We start from the raw sequence: 22,562 nt of genomic DNA, 5'->3' as shown, positions 1-22,562 counted from the left end.
CTGATTTCTCTCCTTAGCTGCTGCCAAACCTCCTGAGCCTGTCCAGCAATGTCTGTTTTTGTTCGATTTCCAGCATCCACAGTTCTTTCAGATTTTAGTTCACAATGCAACCTCAGTTACAGTACATTTCTATATTTAAGCACTGACTTCTTCAGTAAATACAAGAAAACTGGTATTAGCACTTTATAACAGACATTCCACAACCTCCATTAAATTTTGTAGAGGATATATTCTAAATATTGAAGCCTGTGTGATGTTGACATGCACAGGAAAAATGTATGAGTTGGCTTCAACAATCAGCCAATAGTATCTACATAAAACTAAATGTTATGTTACTAAACATGGTGCTGGCATTGGAATTTCTGCAAAGTTAGCAGGTAACATCATAGGGACTGTAAGCCCAAGAATAAGTTTCGATTATTAATCTAGAATACAACAATTTTCCAATGTGCCCAATCAACTTGAAGCCTATTTGATAACAACTATTGTTATGCTATGCATCAATTAATACTGCAACACTAGGAAATGGAAAGGGATGTTCATGTGACTTTCCCAGCTAAACAGCTATTGTCTTTAAATGCCCCAATGTCCTACAGGATCAGTAATGGATCAATTATTTCTGAACAACTATTTGTATGGCTTTTGCAGTTTTGAAAAGCAAAAATCGGGTAACTCCTACATTCAAAGCAATGTAGACCATCAATTTTTCTTGACAGAGTGGTGACTGCAGAATCCTTAGATGAGGTCCAAAGAGCATTTAAGCAAAACATTAATGGTGGGCATTAATTGAAAATCAGTGTTGAATGGGGGCTGAGGCATTGGGAGAGGTTCCACAATCACGAGGACAGTGGGACTTCAAGCTGTTCCTCAAAACATCCAAAAAAAGAACTGACTAAATAGAAGTAAATCATTCTTGGTTTCCAACATTATTTTATCTTCACATGACAATGACAAAGATCACAGAATCGTCAATGCCCGGAGGGTCCCAGCCTCCACCCCACTTTTTAGTCAGTAAGTGTTAGGTACTCACCATCCTCTCAAATTCACTCCTGAACCTTCTGCTCCTTGCCTTAAAAGTACTGACCACTCTACTAAAGGAAAATGTTTTTCCTGTCTCTCCTAACTATATACAGCTCAGTTAGCATTTTCTGAATGTTAGCATTTTCTGAACCACAGAATTCCTATAGTGTTGAAGTAGGCCATTGAGACCACCCCACCCCTCTGCCCTATCCCTGTAACCCTGCATTTCCCAGGGCCAATCTACCTAACTGACACATTTGGACTGTGAATGGAAACCAGTGCACCCAGAGGAAACCCATTCAGACACAGAAGAACATACAAACTCCATACGTTCCAAGGCTGGAATCAAATTTGGATCCCTGGCACTGTGAGGCAGCAGTGCTAATCACTGATCCACCATGCTCTCTCCGAGTGAAACAATATGTGCCAATGTAATTGTCTGACTGAATGTCTTGATTGATTAGCAAGTGGTGGAACAAATCTTTCAATTATAGTATACTGTTATTATAAGCTAACAACAATAATATAAAATTTAAGATCAGAATATGCAGTCACTGCTAATTGCTAAAAACAGGAAAGATATTCACCATACTAATTAGATATCCAATAGGTGGCAAAGATATATTTATACTAATATTCATTTTATACTATTTTGCTATTCCAGATATCTTTGCTTTTCTGTTGTTTTCTTGAAACATTTACTTGCATTTCCATGCTTTTGCATAACTGTAGTATTCAATTAAATATGCAAAGTTGAACATCATATTTTGATAACAATATAGACTAGATAATTTAAGTTACTTGATATAAAGATCATATCTTTTTATTTTTCTTGTTTTATTATAGATGAATATGAAAAGAATGAGAAAATGCAAAAACCAAGGTTTGTGGAAAGGGTTATTGCATTGCAAGTGCGGCTGACACTGCTGTTTGTTCAAGCAGTGGGTGAATTGAGTTACAGGTGAGCTGGAACCTCAGGGTGTACAAAAGGAGATTCAGTCAGTAGTAAGTAGCTGATTGGTCTGTGGAATGGTGTTCAATTATAGATAACAAAGGTGTTCTGCCTATCACCAACCTTGTGACAGGCTCCCAGGTACTGAACAGCTTGTAGGAGTGAATGCTTAGCAAGAGGTCAGACAGAAGGACCTGTCTTTTCTCTGCAAAAAGCCACTTTATCTCCCTTTATCAGGTACTGTAGTTGTGACTTTTAACTAATACATTAGAGGCTTTAAAAGTTGTGAACAAATTGCTCTCTGCCTCTGCAAAGAAGTGAAAGGACCTGGAAAAGGACGACTAAAGAGCAACAAGTTCTGACAAGTCAAAAGAATAATCTCAGTGAACCCAATGGGCAAGGAGAATTCAAGATAATGAAATGTGAGGCTGGATGAACACAGCAGGCCCAGCAGCATCTCAGGAGCACAAAAGCTGACGTTTCGGGCCTAGACCTTTCATCAGAGAGGGGGATGGGGTGAGGGTTCAGGAATAAATAGGGAGAGAGGGGAGGCAGACTGAAGATGGAGAGAAAAGAAGATAGGTGGAGAGGAGAGTATAGGTGGGGAGGGGATAGGTCAGTCCAAGGGAAGACGGACAGGTCAAGGAGGTGGGGATGAGGTTAGTAGGTAGGAGATGGAGGTGCGGCTTGAGGTGGGAGGAAGGGATGGGTGAGGGGAAGAACAGGTTAAGGAGGCAGAGACAGGTTGCGCTGGTTTTGGGATGCAGTGGGTGGAGGGGAAGAGCTGGGCTGGTTTTGGGATGCGGTGGGGGAAGGGGAGATTTTGAACCTGGTGAAGTCCACATTGATACCATTGGGCTGCAGGGTTCCCAAGCAGAATATGAGTTGCTGTTCCTGCAACCTTCGGGTGGCATCATTGTGGCACTGCAGGAGGCCCATGATGGACATGTCATCTAAAGAATGGGAGGAGGAGTGGAAATGGTTTGTGACTGGGAGGTGCAGTTGTTTATTGCGAACCGAGCGGAGGTGTTCTGCAAAGCTTTCCCCAAGCCTCCGCTTGGTTTCCCCAATGTAGAGGAAGCCACACCGGGTACCGTGGATGCAGTATACCACATTGGCAGATGTGCAGGTGAACCTCTGCTTAATGTGGAAAGTCATCTTGGGGCCTGGGATAGGGGTGAGGGAGGTGGGATGGGGGCAAGTGTAGCATTTCCTGCGGTTGCAGGGGTAGGTGCCAGGTGTGGTGGGGTTGGAGGGCAGTGTGGAACGAACAAGGGAGTCACGGAGAGAGTGGTCTCTTCGGAAAGCAGACAAGGGTGGGGATGGAAAAATGTGTTGGGTGGTGGGGTCAGATTGTAAATGGCGGAAGTGTCGGAGGATGATGCGTTGTATCCGGAGGTTGGTGGGGTGGTGTGTGAGAACGAGGGGGATCCTCTTTGGGCGGTTGTGGCGGGGACAGGGTGGGAGGGGATGTGTTGCAGGAAATGTGGGAGACACGGTCAAGGGCGTTCTCGTCCACTGTTGGGGGAAATTTGTGGTCCTAAAAGAACTTGGACATCTGGGATGTGCGGGAGTGGAATGCCTCATGGGAGCAGATGCAGCGGAGGTGGAGGAATTGGGAATAGGGGATGGAATTTTTGCAGGAGGGTGGGTGGGAGGAGGTGTATTCTAGGTAGCTGTGGGAGTCGTTGGGCTTGAAATGGACATCAGTTACAAGCTGGTTGCCTGAGATGGAGACTGAGAGGTCCAGGAAGGTGAGGGATGTGCTGGAGATGGCCCAGGTGAACTGAAGGTTGGGGCAGAAGGTGTTGGTGAAGTGGATGAACTGTTTGAGCTCTTCTGGGGAGCAAGAGGCGGCGCCGATACAGTCAATGTAATGGAGGAAGAGGTGGGGTTTGGGGCCGGTGTAGGTGCAGAAGAGAGACTGTTCCACATAACCTACAAAGAGGCAGGCATAGCTGGGGCCCATGCGGGTGCCCATGGCCACTCCCTTAGTCTGTAGGAAGTGAAAGGAATCGAAAGAGAAGTTGTTGAGGGTGAGGACGAGTTTGGCTAGGCGGATGAGGGTGTCGGTGGGGTGGGGGGGGGGGGTGGGAAGACTGGTCGGGCCTGCGGGACAGGAAGAAGCGAAGGGCCTCAAGGCCCTCCGCATGCGGAATACAGGTGTATAGGGACTGGACGTCCATGGTGAAAATGAGGTGTTGGCGGCCATTGGAAGACCTGGAGGAGGTGGAGGGCGTGGGTGGTGTCACGGACGTAGGTAGGGAGTTCCTGGACCAGAGGGGAGAAAATGGAGTCCAGATAGGTGGAGATGAGTTCGGTGGGGCAGGAACAGGTTGAGACGATGGGTCGACCAGGGCAGCCAGGTTTGTGGATTTTGGGAAGGAGATAGAAACGGGCCGTGCGGGGTTGGGGAACAATGAGGTTGGAGGCTGTGGGTGGGAGGTCCCCTGAGGTGATGAGGTCATGAATGGTGTTGGAGATGATGGTTTGGTGCTCAGATGTGGGGTCATGATCGAGGGGGCCGTAGGAGGTGGTGTCGGAGAGTTGGCATCTGGCCTTGGCGATGTAGAGGTCAGTGCGCCATACTACCACTGCGCAACCCTTGTCTGCGGGTTTGATGGGGAGGTTGGGGTTGGAGCAGAGGGAGCGGAGGGCTGCCCGTTCTGCAGGGGAGAGGTTGCAGTGCGTGAGAGGGGTGGAGAGGTTGAGGCGGTTAATGTCTCGACAGCAATGTCTCGACAGCAGTTAGAGCTGAAGAGGTCGAGGGAAGTTAAGAGGCCTGGGGGTGGTGTCCAGGAGGAGGACTTGTGTTGGAGGCGGCTGAAGGGGTCAGTGGAGGGAGGGTTAGGCTCCCGGTTGAAGAAGCAGGCGTGGAGGCGAAGGCGGCAGAAAAACTGTTCTATGTCCAACCATGACTGGTATTCGTTGATGTGTGGTTGTAGGGAGACAAAGGTGAGCCCCTTACTAAGGACTGACCATTCGTCCTCAGTTAGTGGGAGGTTTGGGGGGATGGTGAAGATGCGGCAGGGTTCAGTAACCCACCTCTTCCTCCGTTACATTGATGACTGTATCGGCGCCGCCTCTTGCTCCCCAGAGGAGCTCGAACAGTTCATCCACTTCACCAACACCTTCCGCCCCAACCTTCAGTTCACCTGGGCCATCTCCAGCACATCCCTCACCTTCCTGGACTCTCAGTCTCCATCTCAGGCAACCAGCTTGTAACTGATGTCCATTTCAAGCCCAACGACTCCCACAGCTACCTAGAATACACCTCCTCCCACCCACCCTCCTGCAAAAATTCCATCCCCTATTCCCAATTCCTCCGCCTCCACCGCATCTGCTCCCACTTTGAGGCATTCCACTCCCGCACATCCCAGATGTCCGAGTTCTTCAAGGACCGCAAATCTCCCCCCAACACAGTGGTCGAGAACGCCCTTGACCGCGTCTCCCGCATTTCCCGCAACACATCCCTCACACCCCGTCCCCACCACAACCGCCCAAAGAGGATCCCCCTCGTTCTCACACACCACCCCACCAACCTCCGGATACAATGCATCATCCTCCGACACTTCCGCCATTTACAATCCGACCCCACCACCCAACACATTTTTCCATCCCCCCCTTGTCTGCTTTCCGTAGAGACCACTCTCTCCGTGACTCCCTTGTTCGTTCCACACTGCCCTCCAACACCACCACACCCGGCACCTTCCCCTGCAACCGCACGAAATGCTACACTTGCCCCCACACCACCTCCCTCACCCCTATCCCAGGCCCCAAGATGACTTTCCACATTAAGCAGAGGTTCACCTGCACATCTGCCAATGTGGTATACTGCATCCACTGTACCCGGTGTGGCTTCCTCTACATTGGGGAAACCAAGCGGAGGCTTGGGGACCGCTTTGCAGAACACCTCCGCTCGGTTCGCAATAAACAACTGCACCTCCCAGTCACAAACCATTTCCACTCCCCCTCCCATTCTTTAGATGACATGTCCATCATGGGCCTCCTGCAGTGCCACAATGATGCCACCCGAAGGTTGCAGGAACAGCAACCCATATCCTGCTTGGGAATCCTGCAGCCCAATGGTATCAATGTGGACTTCACCAGCTTCAAAATCTCCCCTTCCCCCCACCGCATCCCAAAACCAGCCCAGTTCGTCCCTCCCCCCACTGCATCCCAAAACCAGCGCAACCTGTCTCTGCTTCCTTAACCTGTTCTTCCTCTCACCCATCCCTTCCTCCCACCTCAAGCCGCACCTCCATCTCCTACCTACTAGCCTCATCCCCACCTCCTTGACCTGTCCGTCTTCCCTGGACTGACCTATCCCCTCCCTACCTCCCCACCTATTCTCTCCTCTCCACCTATCTTTTTTTCCTCTCCATCTTCGGTCTGCTTCCCCCTCTCTCCCTATTTATTCCAGAACCCTCACCCCATCCCCCTCTCTGATGAAGGGTCTAGGCCCAAAACATCAGCTTTTGTGCTCCTGAGATGCTGCTGGGCCTGCTGTGTTCATCCAGCCTCACATTTCATTATCTTGGATTCTCCAGCATCTGCGGTTCCCATTATCACTGGGCAAGGAGAATTGAACTGCTTTCATAGTTTATCCCTCCATCCATAATACCAATGTTCCATTGTGTCTGTGTACATGTCTGTAGGTTGAGTTTTAAAAGGGGCATTAGAGCTTTAATCAGTGAAGCCACATGTTGTGCATAACTCTTTACATGTAGCTAGTATCTATTTATTTGTACTAAATAGTAATTTTTGCTACTTATAGAAAACGCTCAACGCTTTCTATCATCCAGGATGTTGAAGATAGGGAAATTGGGGAATTTTGCAGACTGTTATAAACTCTTTAATTCTTGTCACAACTCCATAAATAGTAAGGCTTAGATTCCATCATACTAACCTAGTCAAGTGTGACATAGTCACAGCCTTAAATCCTCAGCAGCACGAGTACCATTTGGGAAAAGAGGAAGGACAGCGTTTTTCCTGAATTGTGTTCTATAGGAGAGGTTTCTGGCTGGCTGCATTCTTGGAGAATAGATGGCTTTTCCAGATATTTGCTTAGGGTAATTTCTGAAGAAGGGTCCCGACTCAAAACATCAACTTTTCTGCTCCTCTGCCTGGCCTGCTGCATTCGTCCAGCTTTAGACTGTTACCTCTGACTCCAGCAGTGGCAGTTCTTACTATCTCAGAGTGAGGTACAACCCCACTGTGAAGAATTTCTGAAGAAGAGTCCTGACCCAAAACGTGAACTGTCCTGCTCCTCTGATGCTGTCTGGCCCGCTGTGCTCCTCCAGCTCCACGCCGTGTTATCTCTGATTCCAGCATCAGTAGTTCTTACTGTCTCTCAGTCATATCCACTCAACTTTTAAGATTGAGGATCCTCATATTTAACATGAGCTAGCATCCTTAACTGTGTAATAAGCAACAAGCAACTCACCATTTTTTCAAAAACAGCTTTCAGCTTTTCCATCATTAGAATACCCTTAGGGCAGCAATTACCTCATTAAGGCTTTATAAGTTATTTTCTCAATTGATTTAAAAGGATTAATCAGCATTTGAAGGACTGATTAAACTAAGTATTCGGTCTAAATTTTTTGTTTTATATGTTGATGAAAACTTAAGTCATGCAGCTGATCACATGTTTAAATGAGAACAATTAATGTCAAATTCAATACACAAAATTAAATAAATTATGCAACCGACTTCGATAGGATGCACATTCACTATAGAAACATTTCAAATGATACCACTCCACACCCTCTCTCTTCAAAGAATGTTCTCCAGAAATCAACTGCATCCAAACATCTAAAGTTGCCCAGGCAATAATTTTTGTATTTAGTGATTGTTGTCACAGTGTCAAAGGATAAAGTAGATATTGAAACTTGCAGTAACACACAAGATAGATACAAAGTAGCCAGCTGTACATTAAAGACTGATTTTACTGCATGGACCAGCATTGAGTCATTTAATTTTAATGTTCATTTATTGCTATGGCTACTATTTGCCTTTATTCAAATAAAAGGCGATAGGAGCAGTGGTAAGAGAAACAGCAGCTGTTCATTGCCCTTTGCACTTACTGTAAAAAGTAAAACAGATATTATAATGTACATGAAACAGCAGAAAATACTTTGTTTTAATGGTTTATTGCACTCACTGAAACCACTTGGGAACTCGTAAGACAGACTTTTACATTTTTTCTAAGCTTTAAAGATTTTAGCCACTTCCACAGCATTAAAAGCCAGATATCCTACACTGTTACCAGATTTTAGAAAGACATGTTTTGTTCTGAAATGATGATATTTTATTTCAAAATTAAAATAATTTTCAAAAACAGCCGCAGTAATTTTAATTTTAAGCAATGAAGAATCCTTTGAAGTTGAGAAAAGGAAGTTCATTGCTGTGTAAGCGTTCTACTTTTTAGAAACACAATTGCATTTTTCCTCAACCACTTTCTTTCAACTAGATACTATCTCATGGCATTATTCATGGTGATGGGTATGCAGTCTTAGAATGACTGTAGCTTTACAATAATCACACAAAATTTTATGATGTAGTTTGGTGCCTGTAGATCATGCATGAAAATCTCTCTCATCCAGTAACTGTCTCTTTGCTATTCCTTAATCCTGTTGTGTCATTTCTTTAAACACAATTATCTAATTACAATGTATACAAGAGGTTGAGTGAAAGCAGGGATTGGGACCCAATATGTTCATTGTAAAATCTTGGTGCTTTCAACGTAGAAAAGCTTCTGAAGGACTCCATGGAAGTCTAATCAGAAATAAGTCAACACCAACCCAATAATGAGATATTAGGACAATTGACCAAACATTGCATCAAATGGTTTCTTTAGAAGATGGTCTAAAACGCGAGGGAGGTGCCAAGGTAGGAGTTTAGGGATGTAACCTTTAGAGCAATGTCCAGGTCTCTAAAGATGTTGTGCCAAACGTGGAGTAAACAGGAATAGCAACAAGGGTGAGATGCATAAAAAGTCAGTGGAGGTGTCAGTGTTGGACTGGGTTAGATAAGGTCTAAAGTCAAAAGTCACTTGACACCAGGTTATAGTCCAACAGGTTTATTTGAAATCACAAGCTTTCTGGGTGCTGACGCATTGCTCCAAAAACTTGTGATTTCAAATAAACCTGATGCTGTGTGACTTCTGGCCTTAAAATGTCAAAGACAGAGAAGCAGGGAGTTATACAGTGGCATTGCAGGGCTGGAGAAAGTTGCAGAGATAGTGGAGAGTGAGGCAATGAAGGGATTTGAATTGAGAAGTTGAAATGGAATTCAGAGAGACTGGGGAATAAAACAAAGTCAGCCAGTAATAATATCAATAGTCTTAGGGCATGGAGAGTTGAGTTTAAGGAGCTGAAGCTTTCAGAGTGTGCAGTGTGGCAGGCCACCCAAACAAGTAACAAAATTATGATTCAAGGTTTCACTAATTGATGGGCTGAGGGTGCAGAGGCCAGCACCATTATCCAAAGTAGATGTTGACAGCTTGCGTGATGGGTTGGAACTCAGCTCAACATTGAACAGCATACAACAGTCGGGAATCAGCTGGAGAGCAGTTAGGAAAGAAGTGGGTCGCATAAGGAGCAAAGTGGTGGAGTTTATAAGGGGGAAGGTAGATGGCAGGGTGGCTCCTCCCACTGAAGAAAAAGGAGGTCTATTGAAGACTGGACATCAGATAAAACAACCAGACAAAGGAGAGGGGGTAGAGGACTCCAGGCAGGTGGCAGGAATTAAAAGTGGTGTGTTGTCATTGTATATGAAGCAGCAATAGCTGTGAATGATGTTGTGAAGAAAGATTATGTAGATGAAGAAGAGCAGAATTCCAGGAGTAGATAGATCCTTGGATGACTCTCTTGGTAAAAGTTCAAGGATTGGAAGAGAGCCACAAAAATGTTCTGCTTACAATTAGGGAGGTGCACTGAGCTAGATAATGGAAGACAGGATGGTCAGTGTCATTCATAGACTGCAAAGGAGTCGAGGAAAAATAATCTTTCACAATCACAGAGGAATTCATTTGTGATGTGTTGGAGATACTTAATATTGTTGATCCTCAACGGAGGGAACACATTAAAAAGGTGTTCCAGTGATAACCTATTGTTGTTGCTGGGTTTTAACATGTCAAGAGAGTCAAGTAACTATCATAATGAGAGCCAATACAATAAATTACTTGTTTAGGAAGAGGGCAGAAACTGATGTGTGTTTTTGGCAGTATACCCAAAAGTATAAAAACTAGGAGAATTTCGCATCCTAAATTGGGTATTGAATCTTATTTCAAAAATGTAAGTGAGCTTTTGGAATTCATTACACCTCAATCTTTCCTTTGGTCCTCTCTTATGATTGAAGGGAGAGGTGGAGACACAAAGAGCATGGGGTCAATCATGCACACTCTCCTCCATTCGACCCTTCAACTACTGACCTGAGGAAAAGTTCTCTTGTTTTGTTGGCTATAGGATTCCTAAACAGAGCAATCAACATCTGTTTCACTCAATGCCATCCAACTGAGAAAAGGGGCCTTAAGTATGGCCTAATTCACTCAGGTTAGTAAAAGATACAAACCTGTTTTAGATTGCTGTCCCAATTTGAGATCAAAGGATTTTTCAGCCATTTGAGGAATGGGAGAGATATTTTCAGATTAACCTGTTCAGAGATTTGTTACATTGCTCTGGAGCTGATGGGACGTGAACACAGGCCTCCTAGCTCAGATATAGGCACATTACTACTATGCCATAAGACCCCTGATGGTGTCGGAGACGGAATCATGAAACAATGAGTGAAGCAGGGTCCAATTTATCCCTCGATGATTCTTTAAAACAATTCCTCTTTCAGTAACCAATGTAAGAAATGTAAGTGTATTTGAAATTAACTCCGCACCTGTGTCTGCAGTGTCAGAGACCTAGAAATTTTGAGAGGAAGAACTAAATAACAATTAATTATGCAGTCAAAAAATAATTTTTCTCAAAGCTCTAAGAAGCAACAGTGAGAAGACCTGACAAGGGAGGGGCACTTGGCAAACAAGCATGGAAACAATTGAGCTGTAATAGAGATCCATAGGGAGTGTGCTCCAGAGGCAATAAGTAGTGAGTCAAACCCACATCGCAAAGAAAGAAAGTGGGTCAAGATTTATTTTTCTGAAATAGTGATTCAAGTGGAAACTCAAAAAATGATGGAAAGGAAAAACTAAATGTATCTTTTTTTTTAAAAGAAATTACCCTTGTTAAAAATTGACACTATGCCATATTAAGTATCTAAAATTTTGTTTTGTTCCAAAGAGATGTGATGTCACCAAGCAAGTGCCCCTCCTTGCCAGGCACGCTGTTGATGTTTAAATTGTGGGGAACATTCAGAAGCAGCTCCCAAATATGCTGCTGGCCTGTAAACTCCAAGATGCTACTCTCAAAGTGGAATGTTAAAGGCTGTTGTGTCCACGACCTGCAGACAGTTCTTTTAGATATATTTAGATCAAGCTGTTCAGAGATATTATTATACACCCCTGGAGTAGGTGGGACTTGAGCTCAGGCTTCCAGGTACAGAGGTAGCAACACTACCACCAAGCCACAAAAGCCCCTCAGACTGTATTTGTACCATTGACAAGGAGACTTCTGAAAATTAGTGACTTGACTAGTGCTGTAGTTGATAAAGCGTATCTACATCACCCTTTTCATCCCTCCTGTTGTGATGGCCATTCATTGATTTACAGGCAGAAGGCGAATACTGAATATTATACTTCTTGTACTGTGGTACTCCGGCAGTACTGAACCCAGTTGCACATCATAACATAGTATAATATAAACAGTACAAATGAGAGACTTGGTTGTATCTTTCAAAGGGAGCAAGGAAATACAACCAAAATTCAAAATCAGGAAAATTTAGTTGCTAATGGCCCTGTGTTGTCAGCACAATGGAAGATGATTGTCCTTGATGGAGTTCAATCATCTCAGCTTCAGAACAGCATGCAGGAGTTCTTCAACATACTGTCCTAGATCCAACCATCTTCACTTTCTGCAATATCTTCTTGAACAATGACCTCTTCATCATCATCATCATCAGGCCCAAACTGCAGATGTTTGTTGATAATTGTATAATATGTTCATTTGCATCTCCTCTCATACTCATTCAGAACATGCCAACATGCATCAAGACCTGGCCAACATTTGGGCTTCTGCTGCATTCATACCACACAATGCCAGGTATGACCAGAGAGTTTAACAATTTTCTCTTGATAGTCAATGACATTACTGTCATTGAATCTCCATCTGTCAACATTCAGGCTGCTGCCATTGATAAGAAAAATAACTGAACCGGCCCTTTCAATACAGATCAGAAGGTGGGAATTCTGAGGCAAGTGAGCCATTTTCTGACGCCACAAAGGTAGGAGTCAGAGGGTGATGGAATGCTCTCAGTTTGCGTGCAGGAGTGCTGCTTCAACTGCACCAAAAGAAGCCTGTCTCTTCAGTATGACATTTCACAGCCAGGAACATGCATTTCCTCCACCAACGACAGCAGCATGAACCAAACCATGACCTACTCCAGCAACTCTCCTGTTCTTCTTCAACACTACCTTCCAAATCCATGATCCCTACCGCTAAGAAGGGACAAAGGCTATCTATGCATTAGCTCCGAGGATATTCATCATCCCCACTTGGAGCAACATCACACTGCAGGAATGGTCACTGGGTCAGATCCTGGAACTCCGTCCCTCACAGCACTGTGACATTACAGTCTCATACCCCAACTCGCTTGCTAGGTAAGTGTTGGAAGTTTGTAGGTAGGTAGGTACAAAACTCAGTTTTGCTGCAAAGCAGAGCAAATGATGTTTTGTTCTGACACAGTCTTGGTCAAAACCCATCTGGAGTTCTCTCATTAGATTTAATCAGGTAACCACAATCAGCAATTTGTTTTGGAGTGGGCATGGTGCAGATTCATTACAAATAGTGCAGCACTGAAAGGGTTAAATTGAGGCCAGGTTGGAAAAACCTCGTTTGTATTTCTTGGAGTTTAAAAGTTGGAGGGTGATCAAAGTGTTAAAAATGATTCAATAAGGTAAACACAGAAACGATTCCTCTGGTAAGGGAATATCATCTGAAAATTAGTGGGCGATCGTGAGGAGGGAAATCAGGCAGGTTTGTTTTGTTTCAAAACGGAGTAAATTTCTCCCTCGTCATCTCGATTTTAGGGCAATTGGAACTTTGAAAACTGAAAAAGGTAACGTTTTTGCTGTGTCAAGGCAAATGAGGTTGAATTACAGAACAGCCATCATCTTTCTGAATGATGGAGCAGGTTTGAGGGGCTGAATGGACCACACCTATTCGAATGCGACAAAATGTTGTGATGGCCATTCGCCCCATCATGTTTGTACTGGCTGAGGGGCATCTGAGTGCCACTCTATATCAGTCAGATTTATGTACACAATGACAAATCAGATCACATTCTCTGCTAAAAAGTTTGCAGCACACAGACTTCCTTTGTTCATAATACTTTCAAACTGTACAGGTCCCTGGAAAGTCGGGATGCAGAAGAGGGGGCACCTGTTAGTTACATCGTTCGTGGGAGGCGCCAGTCCGTTTCACAGCAAACACAAAACCCGGACATTTCAACATTAGGTGCATTCTTTTCACTGCCTTTGAAATTTCAGAGGATCGGCGTTCAATGAATTCTGGGCAAGTACACACAACCAGATCCTGTTACTGCCTCCAGGTGAGGTCACTTTTCAGAACAACGTACATCTTTCTTCCCGCTGTCCAATTCGTTTTCAAACCCCAAATTGCTCAAAACCTACGAGAGAGAGCCGGTAGATCTGCCAGTCAAAAACTGATATAACCCAACGGCTATGCCACAACGCCATTGGAACATGCTGCCACAAACACCTCGGTGACAAAACCGGTTCCATATGGTCTGTGCCAGAGCAAAAACACAATCTGCTGGAGAAAATCGGCAACAGCCATGGAGAGAGAAACGGAATTAAACGTTTTGAGTCCAGCAACCCCTCATCAGAACCTGCTGGCTTTCTCCCGTGCAATTTGTTTTGTCTCAGATAGCCAGCAGCTGCTGTTGTTTTATTTTGTTGCAGGCGTTTCGCAGTCACAACTTTACACAATGTAACATCAAATTAGCCAAAGTTTCTTAAAAGTCACGAACACCTGCACATAGTCCTTAAACATGACCGGCAGAGGGTGAGCGGACTGGACTGGTGTAACCTTGCTGGGTTTCAGCACGAATAAATTGGGTGTGGAGAGTTAAGTAAGTTACTGAGTTACCTTGGTGTACAGTTCTGCCACCGCCATAGCGAAGTGTCGCCTCAGTACGTGCCAGATTTAACGCGTACTGCAGTTCCTCATGGCTGGAGCAACGAGCTTGTTACAATTTCTGTCCCCCTCGCTCACATTCACTCACTGCCTATCGCGCTCTCAGCGCGTCCCGCCTGTTATAGCCACACATCAGGCAGACTTTGCACCTTCTGTCTCTCTCTTCACCCCCACCTCGTGACAAGGGAGTGTCTGAAACTAAAATCTTGGGCAGTGAGCTGGAAGAATCATTCAATCTTTAACTTCTCTGCATTCCCTGTAGCAGGATATATATTTATATTTGTAAACGTTTAGCCTCATTTCCAAGTTTTATCAGTCCCTTCTTTTAATACAAAACGCGTTTTATTACAGCGTGAGCAAATTTTTAGGAGAAATCTCCCCGCCCTAAAACAAATAAATGATTCCGGGATTGTTTAAAACCCGCAGAAATTCGCCAAATCTGCAAGGAATACAGAAGCCTATGTTTATAGAATACAATTGTTCGGATATTGCGGTGTAATCAAAACTCTGGGTATTATAATCAGTGAGACTGGTACAAAAATAGTTTCAAACAAAGCGCAGTATCATACATCCTATCATTCCGAATCTAAAATCTTTGACAAATAATAGTTGTTCAGTCCATTCTCTCCCGCTCAACATTGGGGTCCTGTTTTCGATTGCTTCACCAGTCACACAGAACTGATTTCTGCATCACTGTACCCGCGTCTACATTGGGGAAACCAAGCGGAGGCTTGGGAACCCTGCAGCCCAATGGTATCAATGTGGACTTCACAAGCTTCAAAATCTTCCCCTCCCCCACTGCATCCCAAAACCAGCCCAGCTCGTTCCTTCCACCCACTGCATCCCAAAACCAGCCCAGCTCATCCCCTTCCCCCCACAGCATCCCAAAACCAGCCCAGCTCGTCCCCTCCCCCCCACTGCATCCCAAAACCAGCCCAGTTCTTCCCCTCCCCCCACTGCATCCCAAAACCAGCCCAGTTCTTCCCCTCCCCCCCACTGCATCCCAAAACCAGCCCAGTTCTTCCCCTCCCCCCCACTGCATCCCAAAACCAGCCCAGCTCATCCCCTTCCCCCACTGCATCACTAAACCAGCCCAGCACATCCCCGCCTCCCTAACCTGTTCTTCCTCTCACCTATCCCATCCTTCCACCTCAAGCCGCACCTCCGTTCCCCACCTGCTAACCTCATCCCACCCCCTTGACCTGTCTGTCCTCTCCACCTATCTTCTCCTCTATCCATCTTTGGTCCGCCTCCCCCTCTCTCCCTATTTATTTCAGAACCCTCACCCCATCCCCCTTTCTGATGAAGGGTCTAGGCCCGAAACATCAGCTTTTGTGCTCCTGAGATGCTGCTTGGCCTGCTGTGTTCATCCAGTGACACTCTTTGTTATCTTGGATTCTCCAGCATCTGTAGTTCCAATTATCTCTGCGCATCAAAATGATACTGTTTCCAAAGGGTACTAGCTAGTGCAATATATGTAGAGTGACCCAGAGCACAGGAGCGCTGTTCTCTGAGGGAAGTGACTGAGGGTGGTTTAACCTGAGGGTCTCCACACCTCAGGCAAAGGGAGATGTTGAGATGGAGAGCCCTTTGGGGTAACTTCAGTCAGTTTGGGAATTCTATATGTGGTAATGACCTGAGTGGCAGAGTTATAGGCAACTTAATCACCTGATTTATAAATCTTAAGGTATACCAAAGCGAAGTATAAACAGCAACATCAGATTAACTGCAATCATGTATAATAACCAATGCCCAGGACCAACTGACTCTCTGCTGCCCAGAGGGTGGAATTTGCTTGAATCATACAGCAGACAGGAGGCTGTTCAACCCATCACCAACTAGTCGCTCTTTCCAGTGCTTGGTCCATAGCCTTGAAAATTATGACATTTCAAGTGCTCATCCAAGTACTTCTTAAAGATTGTGATCAACGACCTTCTCAGACAATGCATTCCAGATTCCCACTGGAGTAGAGCAACTTGTGACTTCCCCAATAGGTTTGGTATTGCGTCCTTCAGTTCAAAATGATTTTGACCTGCAAGCTTCTGGATACAACACAAAGCTGGTCAGCATGGTTAGTATTAATTATGAAGCACTGAACGTGTATTTCACATTGGTTTTTACCACGGAAGGAGATACTGTCAAAATCATGGTGAAATAGGAAATATAGGAAATAGGAAATTGATGATCTAAAATGTGAGAAAGAACAGTTTAGGAAACATCTCTGGTTGTACTTTAAAGTTGCTAAGTCCGTAGGACCAGATGAGATGCATTCAAGAATGTGCGGGAAATCAGGAGAGAAATTGAGGAGACATTGGCCACAATTTCCCATTTTTTTCCTTTGATACAGGGGTGGTGAGGACTGAAGAATGGCAGCTGTTTCACCTTTGTCCCAAAAAGCTATTGGGATATTCCCAGTATGTACAAGCCAGTCAATTTACCTCAGTGATGAGAAAGGGTAATTTAGGAACAACAATCCAGGACAAAGTTAGGAGTTAATAGACAACTTCAGTCAAATTGATAGAAAACCAGCATAGAGTTAGCAAGAACTGGAGTGTGGAGCTGGAGGAACTCAGCAAGTCAGGCAGCATCAGAAGACCAGGAGACTCGACGTTTTGGGCCCAGACCCTTCATCAGGACCATTAGAGATATTTTTTCAATGATATATCAGGTTTAACTGATTGATTCAGCTTTAATGATGGAGTAGCAGGTGGTTGATCATGGTACATGTGAACTTCCAAAAGGCAATTGATAAAGTGCCACATACCAAACTTGCCAGCAAACTGAAACCCATTAAAGAAAACAGATAGTAACTGCATGGATAGTGTCACAACACTATGTCTTTAAGAGGTGTATTTGTCCTGGGTATTTTTTTTGAGAACTTTTAAGACAGAGGTACTGAGCTGTCTGTTTGAATCGAATAAAGTATACAGCTTGTGAGGCCATGATTTTTTTTAAAAATTGGAACAATAGAAGCAGCTACAATCGGCGTAATCAAGCTCTCACAGAACCAACACTTTTATTTTTGGTTTTCAGTAGCAGTTGCTGGGGTCTTGAAGCTGAGTTTAGAACTGCAGTACATCACTTCCTGCTACTCTCTCTCTCTGAGTTTTCTCTTGATGTTTTTCCTCCTGGACTGGAGAATTGCATGTCAGACAATATATTTTACTGAATTTGCTTTTGCCAAGGGTGTCTTTGTAGGATGTTACTATATTGGAACAATTACTGTTTAGTAGTTAAATAATCTATTATTTTAATAAAAAACAGAAGAATTGTGGAAGCTGTAAATCAGGAACAAAATCAGAAGTTGCTGGAAAAGCTCAGCAGGTCTATGAAGAATTGGTTTTGAGGAAGGGTCACTGGACTCAAAATGTTAACTCTGATTTTTCTTCACAAATGCTGCCAGGCCTGCTGAGCTTTTCCAGCAACTTCTGTTTTTGTTCCTAATCTATTATTCTGTTATGTTTTCCAAGAGAGTTGTTATTCCAATTTCTTCTTTATTTTGTTGTATTTTCACTGTAGTGTATGAATAAAAAGTGTTTTGCTTCAAGCCTGGTAGTTTGACCAATCAAATTGCATCTGGAATGCAATGCCTTACGCTTGCCTTTAAAATAAGAAAACTTTAGCATCTAAGCTATCTTCTTAATACATTTTGACGGGCTTTGTTCTGGTCCACAATAATAGAAAGTTGACTGAATTGCTATGCAGGTGTAACAAGTAATTAGGAAATCAGAGAATTTTATCATTTATTTTGAGGAGAATGGAATACAAATGTAGTGAAATTATGCTTCACTTACAAAGATGAGAATGGGCAATATTATGGGTAGTCCTAGTCTCCTTATTTAAGGAAGAATGTCAAGAAATAGTCCAGAGAAGGTTTACTAAACTATTACCTAGAATGGGTGGCTTGCCTTATGAAGGAACATTGGCTAGCCTCAGCTTGTATCCACTGAAGTTTAGAAGAGTAAGAGATGATTTAATTAATATATGAAAAAGGGAACAAGATTGAAAATTTGATTAAAACCCTGGGATTTATAAATAGAAGCAGGCAGGACAAAGAGCAATAAAGTCTATGAACATTGTTAAGACTTCGGTCAGGCATAAACTGGACCACAATACCCAACTATGGACACCACACACTAGGAGGGATATCAAAGCTTTAGAAAGGACATAGAAAAGATTTATGAGAATGGTACCTGGGATGAGGGGCTTCAGTTATTTGGGTAGATTGGAAAATGTGTTGTTCATCTTAGAGAAAAAAATGATTGGGAGATAATTTTAAATACTATGTGAGAGGGAGGGATACTGTTTCCATTGGAAGAAGCGTAGAGAATTAGAGGACACTGTTTTAAAGTGGTTAAAGAGTCATACAGCACAGAAACTGAGCTTCTGCACCAACCACCTACCCCAATCTGGCCTAGTCCTATTTACCAGCATTTGGCCCATATCCATCCAAAACCTTTCTATTCATGTACCATCCAGAAGCGTTTTGAATGTTGTAATTGTGCCAACCTCCACCACTTCCTCTGGCAGCTCTTTCCACATACAGACCACCCTCTGTGTGTATTACCCTTCAGGTAATCTTTCCTCTCTCATTGTAAACCTATGCTGTCTAGTTTAAGGATGAACATCGACACGCACTAAAACAACCTTTTACACAATGAGTGGTTGTAATTTAAAATACACTACCTGAAAGTGTGTTGGAGGCAGAAAACATTAGAGTGTCACAAGGATAAATACCTCAAAGAAAAATAATTGCACAGCTCTGGGAAAGGAGAATGAGACTTGAATCACACAAGTTGCTCCTGCAGAGAGCCAACATTGATACAATAGCGTTATTGGCTTTCTTCTGAAAGTAAAGCTTGCTGTACACCTTTGTTACTGAAATTAAAGCTTTCTGTACACTGTCTACATCAAACACTTCTAGAAGAGATACAGCATGGGGTTAGATACAGTGTAGCTCAATCTACTTTCCTCCTCTGTAAATATGCAAAGCGCCAGCTCATGATGGTGCAGTGACAGCAAGACACCTGGGATCTTGGTAAATGGAACAAACAAAGAATATATTTTATAAATTCATTGTCAGATTGTAAAATTAAGGGAGAATGGACTGAGAAAGAGAGAGAGAATTAATTTAGAAGGAAGCACCTCCAACACTGGAATACTGTGCACTGGGACACCAGTTTAGATTGTGAATTCAATTTTGAGGTGTGATATTTGAATGCATGGGATTTGGATAAAATATGCAGTCAGCGTAGCACAGGTTTCATTGATGCTTTGATTTAGTAATGTGACATGATAGCATAATAGATTTTTTTTCATTCTGATGGGATGTAGCTGTCTTTGGCTCTATAAGAGTATTAAAGAGGGCACCTAAAAGTTAACCACATTGTTGTGGGTCTGGACTGACACGTAGACTAGACCAGACAAGGATAGCAGATTTCCTTCTCTAAAAGCAAACTAACTTTTTAAAAACAATTATATCTTCATAGGCAACATTACTGATGCTAGTTTCAATTTCAGAATTAAAACAAAACATAATTTCAGCTGTTGCCATGGTGGGATTTGAACCCATAACCCCAAAGCATTAGCCCAGGCCTCTTGATTATTGAGTCACCAACTTGACCACTATGCCACCATCTCCACATTTTAATGGATTAACTTCTAGAAGGTCAGAAATCACATGCTACCAGGTTATCATCCAACAGATTTATTTGAAAACATAAGCTTTCAGAGCCTCAGTCCTCCTTCAGGTCTTGGTGAGAGAGGTGGCATCAGACACTGAATTTATAAGTAAAAGGTCAAAGATTCATACCGCTGATGGGGACGTATTGTGCAAATGTAAGATGCTATTAAACCTTCAATCACTTTGAAGTTTTTATATGTATATATAAATTCCTGAATTCCTTTCTAGTCATGGTCCTGAGAGAACTAAAGGTTTTATCAGTGTAGAAGTGACATTTTAGGTCAGACATGCATGTTTGGTGTGACGCCCTGTTTAGAATCTGTTTGTGTTTTGGTTTGGAGTCAGACTGGTTTTATTTCTAAAGTAGGAATTTATAAAATGCCACATTGACTGGCTGTCTATACATTGTGTGCTTTTTGAACAAAATAAAATGTATCTGCAAATACAAATTCACCCCATAGATTTACGTGTGTGTGTGTATGTGCGCGTGCACGCATGCGTATGCACACGTGCATGGAGGCTGGGAGGTGCATGCTGGGTGGGGGGGAGAGAGCGAGAGTGTGTGTGTGTGTGTGTGGGAGAGAGAGTGCATGCAAGTGTGTGAGATAAAGTGAGAGAGTAACTGTGAGAGAGAGAGTACAGGTGTCTGCAGGAGAGCGAGTGAGCAAATGTGAGTGTGTTTAACTAATTATTCTTAATAAGTTTATCAGTAGCACAGTGGCAAATATTGTTAAGAATAGTCTATAGAAAAGTAACTATACTATTAATCTTGATAAATTGTTGATGCGGGTCATCTGTTAGTGTGTGAGACAAAGATTTCAAAGGTATTGTAATTTAATTGTTTAAAAGGCATAGAATGTTCCACCACATTAGATCAAATGCTCTGCACCATTTCTTTTGTCATTGTAGTAATTAAACCTATTGATGTGGGCAACGAATTAAGAAAGAAAATATTTTCTTATTGAAGATATTCATGAAATAAAGACTTAGCTTTTTCCTTTTGTTAGGAGTCAAGGCAGCAGTGCAGAGAGCAGGGACAAGTGGGGTGGGTAACTGAAGTGGAGAAAAAGTCAAAAGTTTTCTCAAATGCTTACGATTTTGTAGGCAAGGACAACCCTGAAATTCTGTCCCCTTTCTTGCTTGGAAAATGGCCTGGGCACGTCCTGTACACAATAAAGCAGGATAAATCCAAATCAGCTGATTAATGCCCCAGTGTATTCTCGGCCATCAGTGAAGCGATGAAAGGAGTCATCAAGCAGTTCTGATGCCAGGGGCACACACCTCCCTTGACCTCATTACAGCCTTGATTCAAGCATGGACATAGAGCTGAATTCCAGAGGTGAGGTGACAGTCCTTCACATCGAGGCCATATTTGATCAAGTGCAGCATCAAAGAACCTGAGCAAAACAGGAATCAATGGGAATTGGGGAAAACTCTCTATTGGTTAGAGTCATATCTGGCACAAAGAAAGATGGTTGTAGGTCAGTCATTTCAGCTGGAAGGTTAGTTTTCAGACGTTTCGTCACCGTTCTAGGTAACATCATCAGTGAGCCTCCGACGAAGCGCTGGTGTTATGTCCCGCTTTCTATTTAGATTAAATAGAAAGTGGGATGTAACACCAGCGCTTCGTCGGAGGATCACTGATGATGTTACCTAGAACGGTGACGAAACGTCTGAAAACTAACCTTCCAGCTCAGCGAGCAAACTCACATCCAGAACCTCAACCTGAGCTACAAATCTTCTCAAAACTCGTCAGTCATTTCAGCTTCAGAACAGATCTGCAGGAGTCCTTCAGGGTAATGTTCTAGCCCCACCTGCCTTCTGCTGCTTCATTTGCCTTATCTCTACCAGAGGGTCAGTAATAGGGATGATCACCAATGACTGGGCATCTGGATGGGTATATGAATAAGAAGGGTTTGCAGGGATATGGGCCAAATGCTGGCACAAATGGGACTAGGGCAGATTGGGATGTCTGTTTGTTGTGGATGAGTTGGACTGAAGGGTCTGTTTTTGTGTTGTATGAATCTATGACTTCATGATGACAATGTCCAACACCTCAGACACTAAAGCAGTCAATGTCCAAATGCAACAAGATTCAAGTTTGGGCTGAGATTGGCAGTTAATATTTATGCCACCCAAGTGCCAGATGATGACCATCTCCAGCAAGAGGGAATCTAACCCTCAACTCTTGGCACTCAAATCATGTTATCATTGAGTTCCAACACAGTCAATATCTGGGGGGTGGTCACTATTGACTAGAAACTGAACTGGACCAGTATTATAAATACTGCAGCTGCAAGAGCAAGTCAAAGGCTAGGAATCTTGCAGCAAATAACTCACTTTTGACTCGCTGTCTACTATCTGCAAGACACAAGTCAGGAGTGTGATGGAATATTCCTCACTTGCTTGGATGGGTACAGTTTCAACAATACTCATGAAGCTTGAAACCATCCAGGACAGAGCAGCTTACTTGATTAGCATCACATCTACAAACATCCACACGGTCCTTATAGCAGCAGTGTGGATTATCTACAATTTGCATTGCAGAAATTCACCAAAGATCCTGACAGTGCACATTCCAAACCCA

At 43.5% G+C, this 22,562-nt stretch overlaps 1 protein-coding gene across 4 annotated transcripts in view; it reads right to left on the bottom strand.

The window, feature by feature from the left end:
* The window catches only part of LOC125467264 (unconventional myosin-Vc-like), a 95,044-nt gene extending 80,597 nt beyond the window's left edge, over nucleotides 1-14,447 (bottom strand). For 2 of the 4 annotated variants that reach the window (XM_059639182.1, XM_059639183.1), the window contains exon 1: nucleotides 14,245-14,447. In XM_059639182.1, the coding sequence (XP_059495165.1) occupies nucleotides 14,245-14,271 (27 nt within the window). In that variant the 5' untranslated portion in view covers nucleotides 14,272-14,447. The remainder of the gene's footprint in view (nucleotides 1-14,244) is intronic. The other 2 variants (XM_059639180.1, XM_059639181.1) reach the window with 1 other exon arrangement.
* Nucleotides 14,448-22,562: the final 8,115 nt, after the last annotated feature.

This window comes from Stegostoma tigrinum, chromosome 33 (genome assembly GCF_030684315.1).
Source record: "Stegostoma tigrinum isolate sSteTig4 chromosome 33, sSteTig4.hap1, whole genome shotgun sequence".
Taxonomy (NCBI): domain Eukaryota; kingdom Metazoa; phylum Chordata; class Chondrichthyes; order Orectolobiformes; family Stegostomatidae; genus Stegostoma; species Stegostoma tigrinum.
The sequence above is the reverse complement of the archived record's forward strand: the minus strand, read 5'-3'. Positions and strand labels throughout refer to the sequence as shown.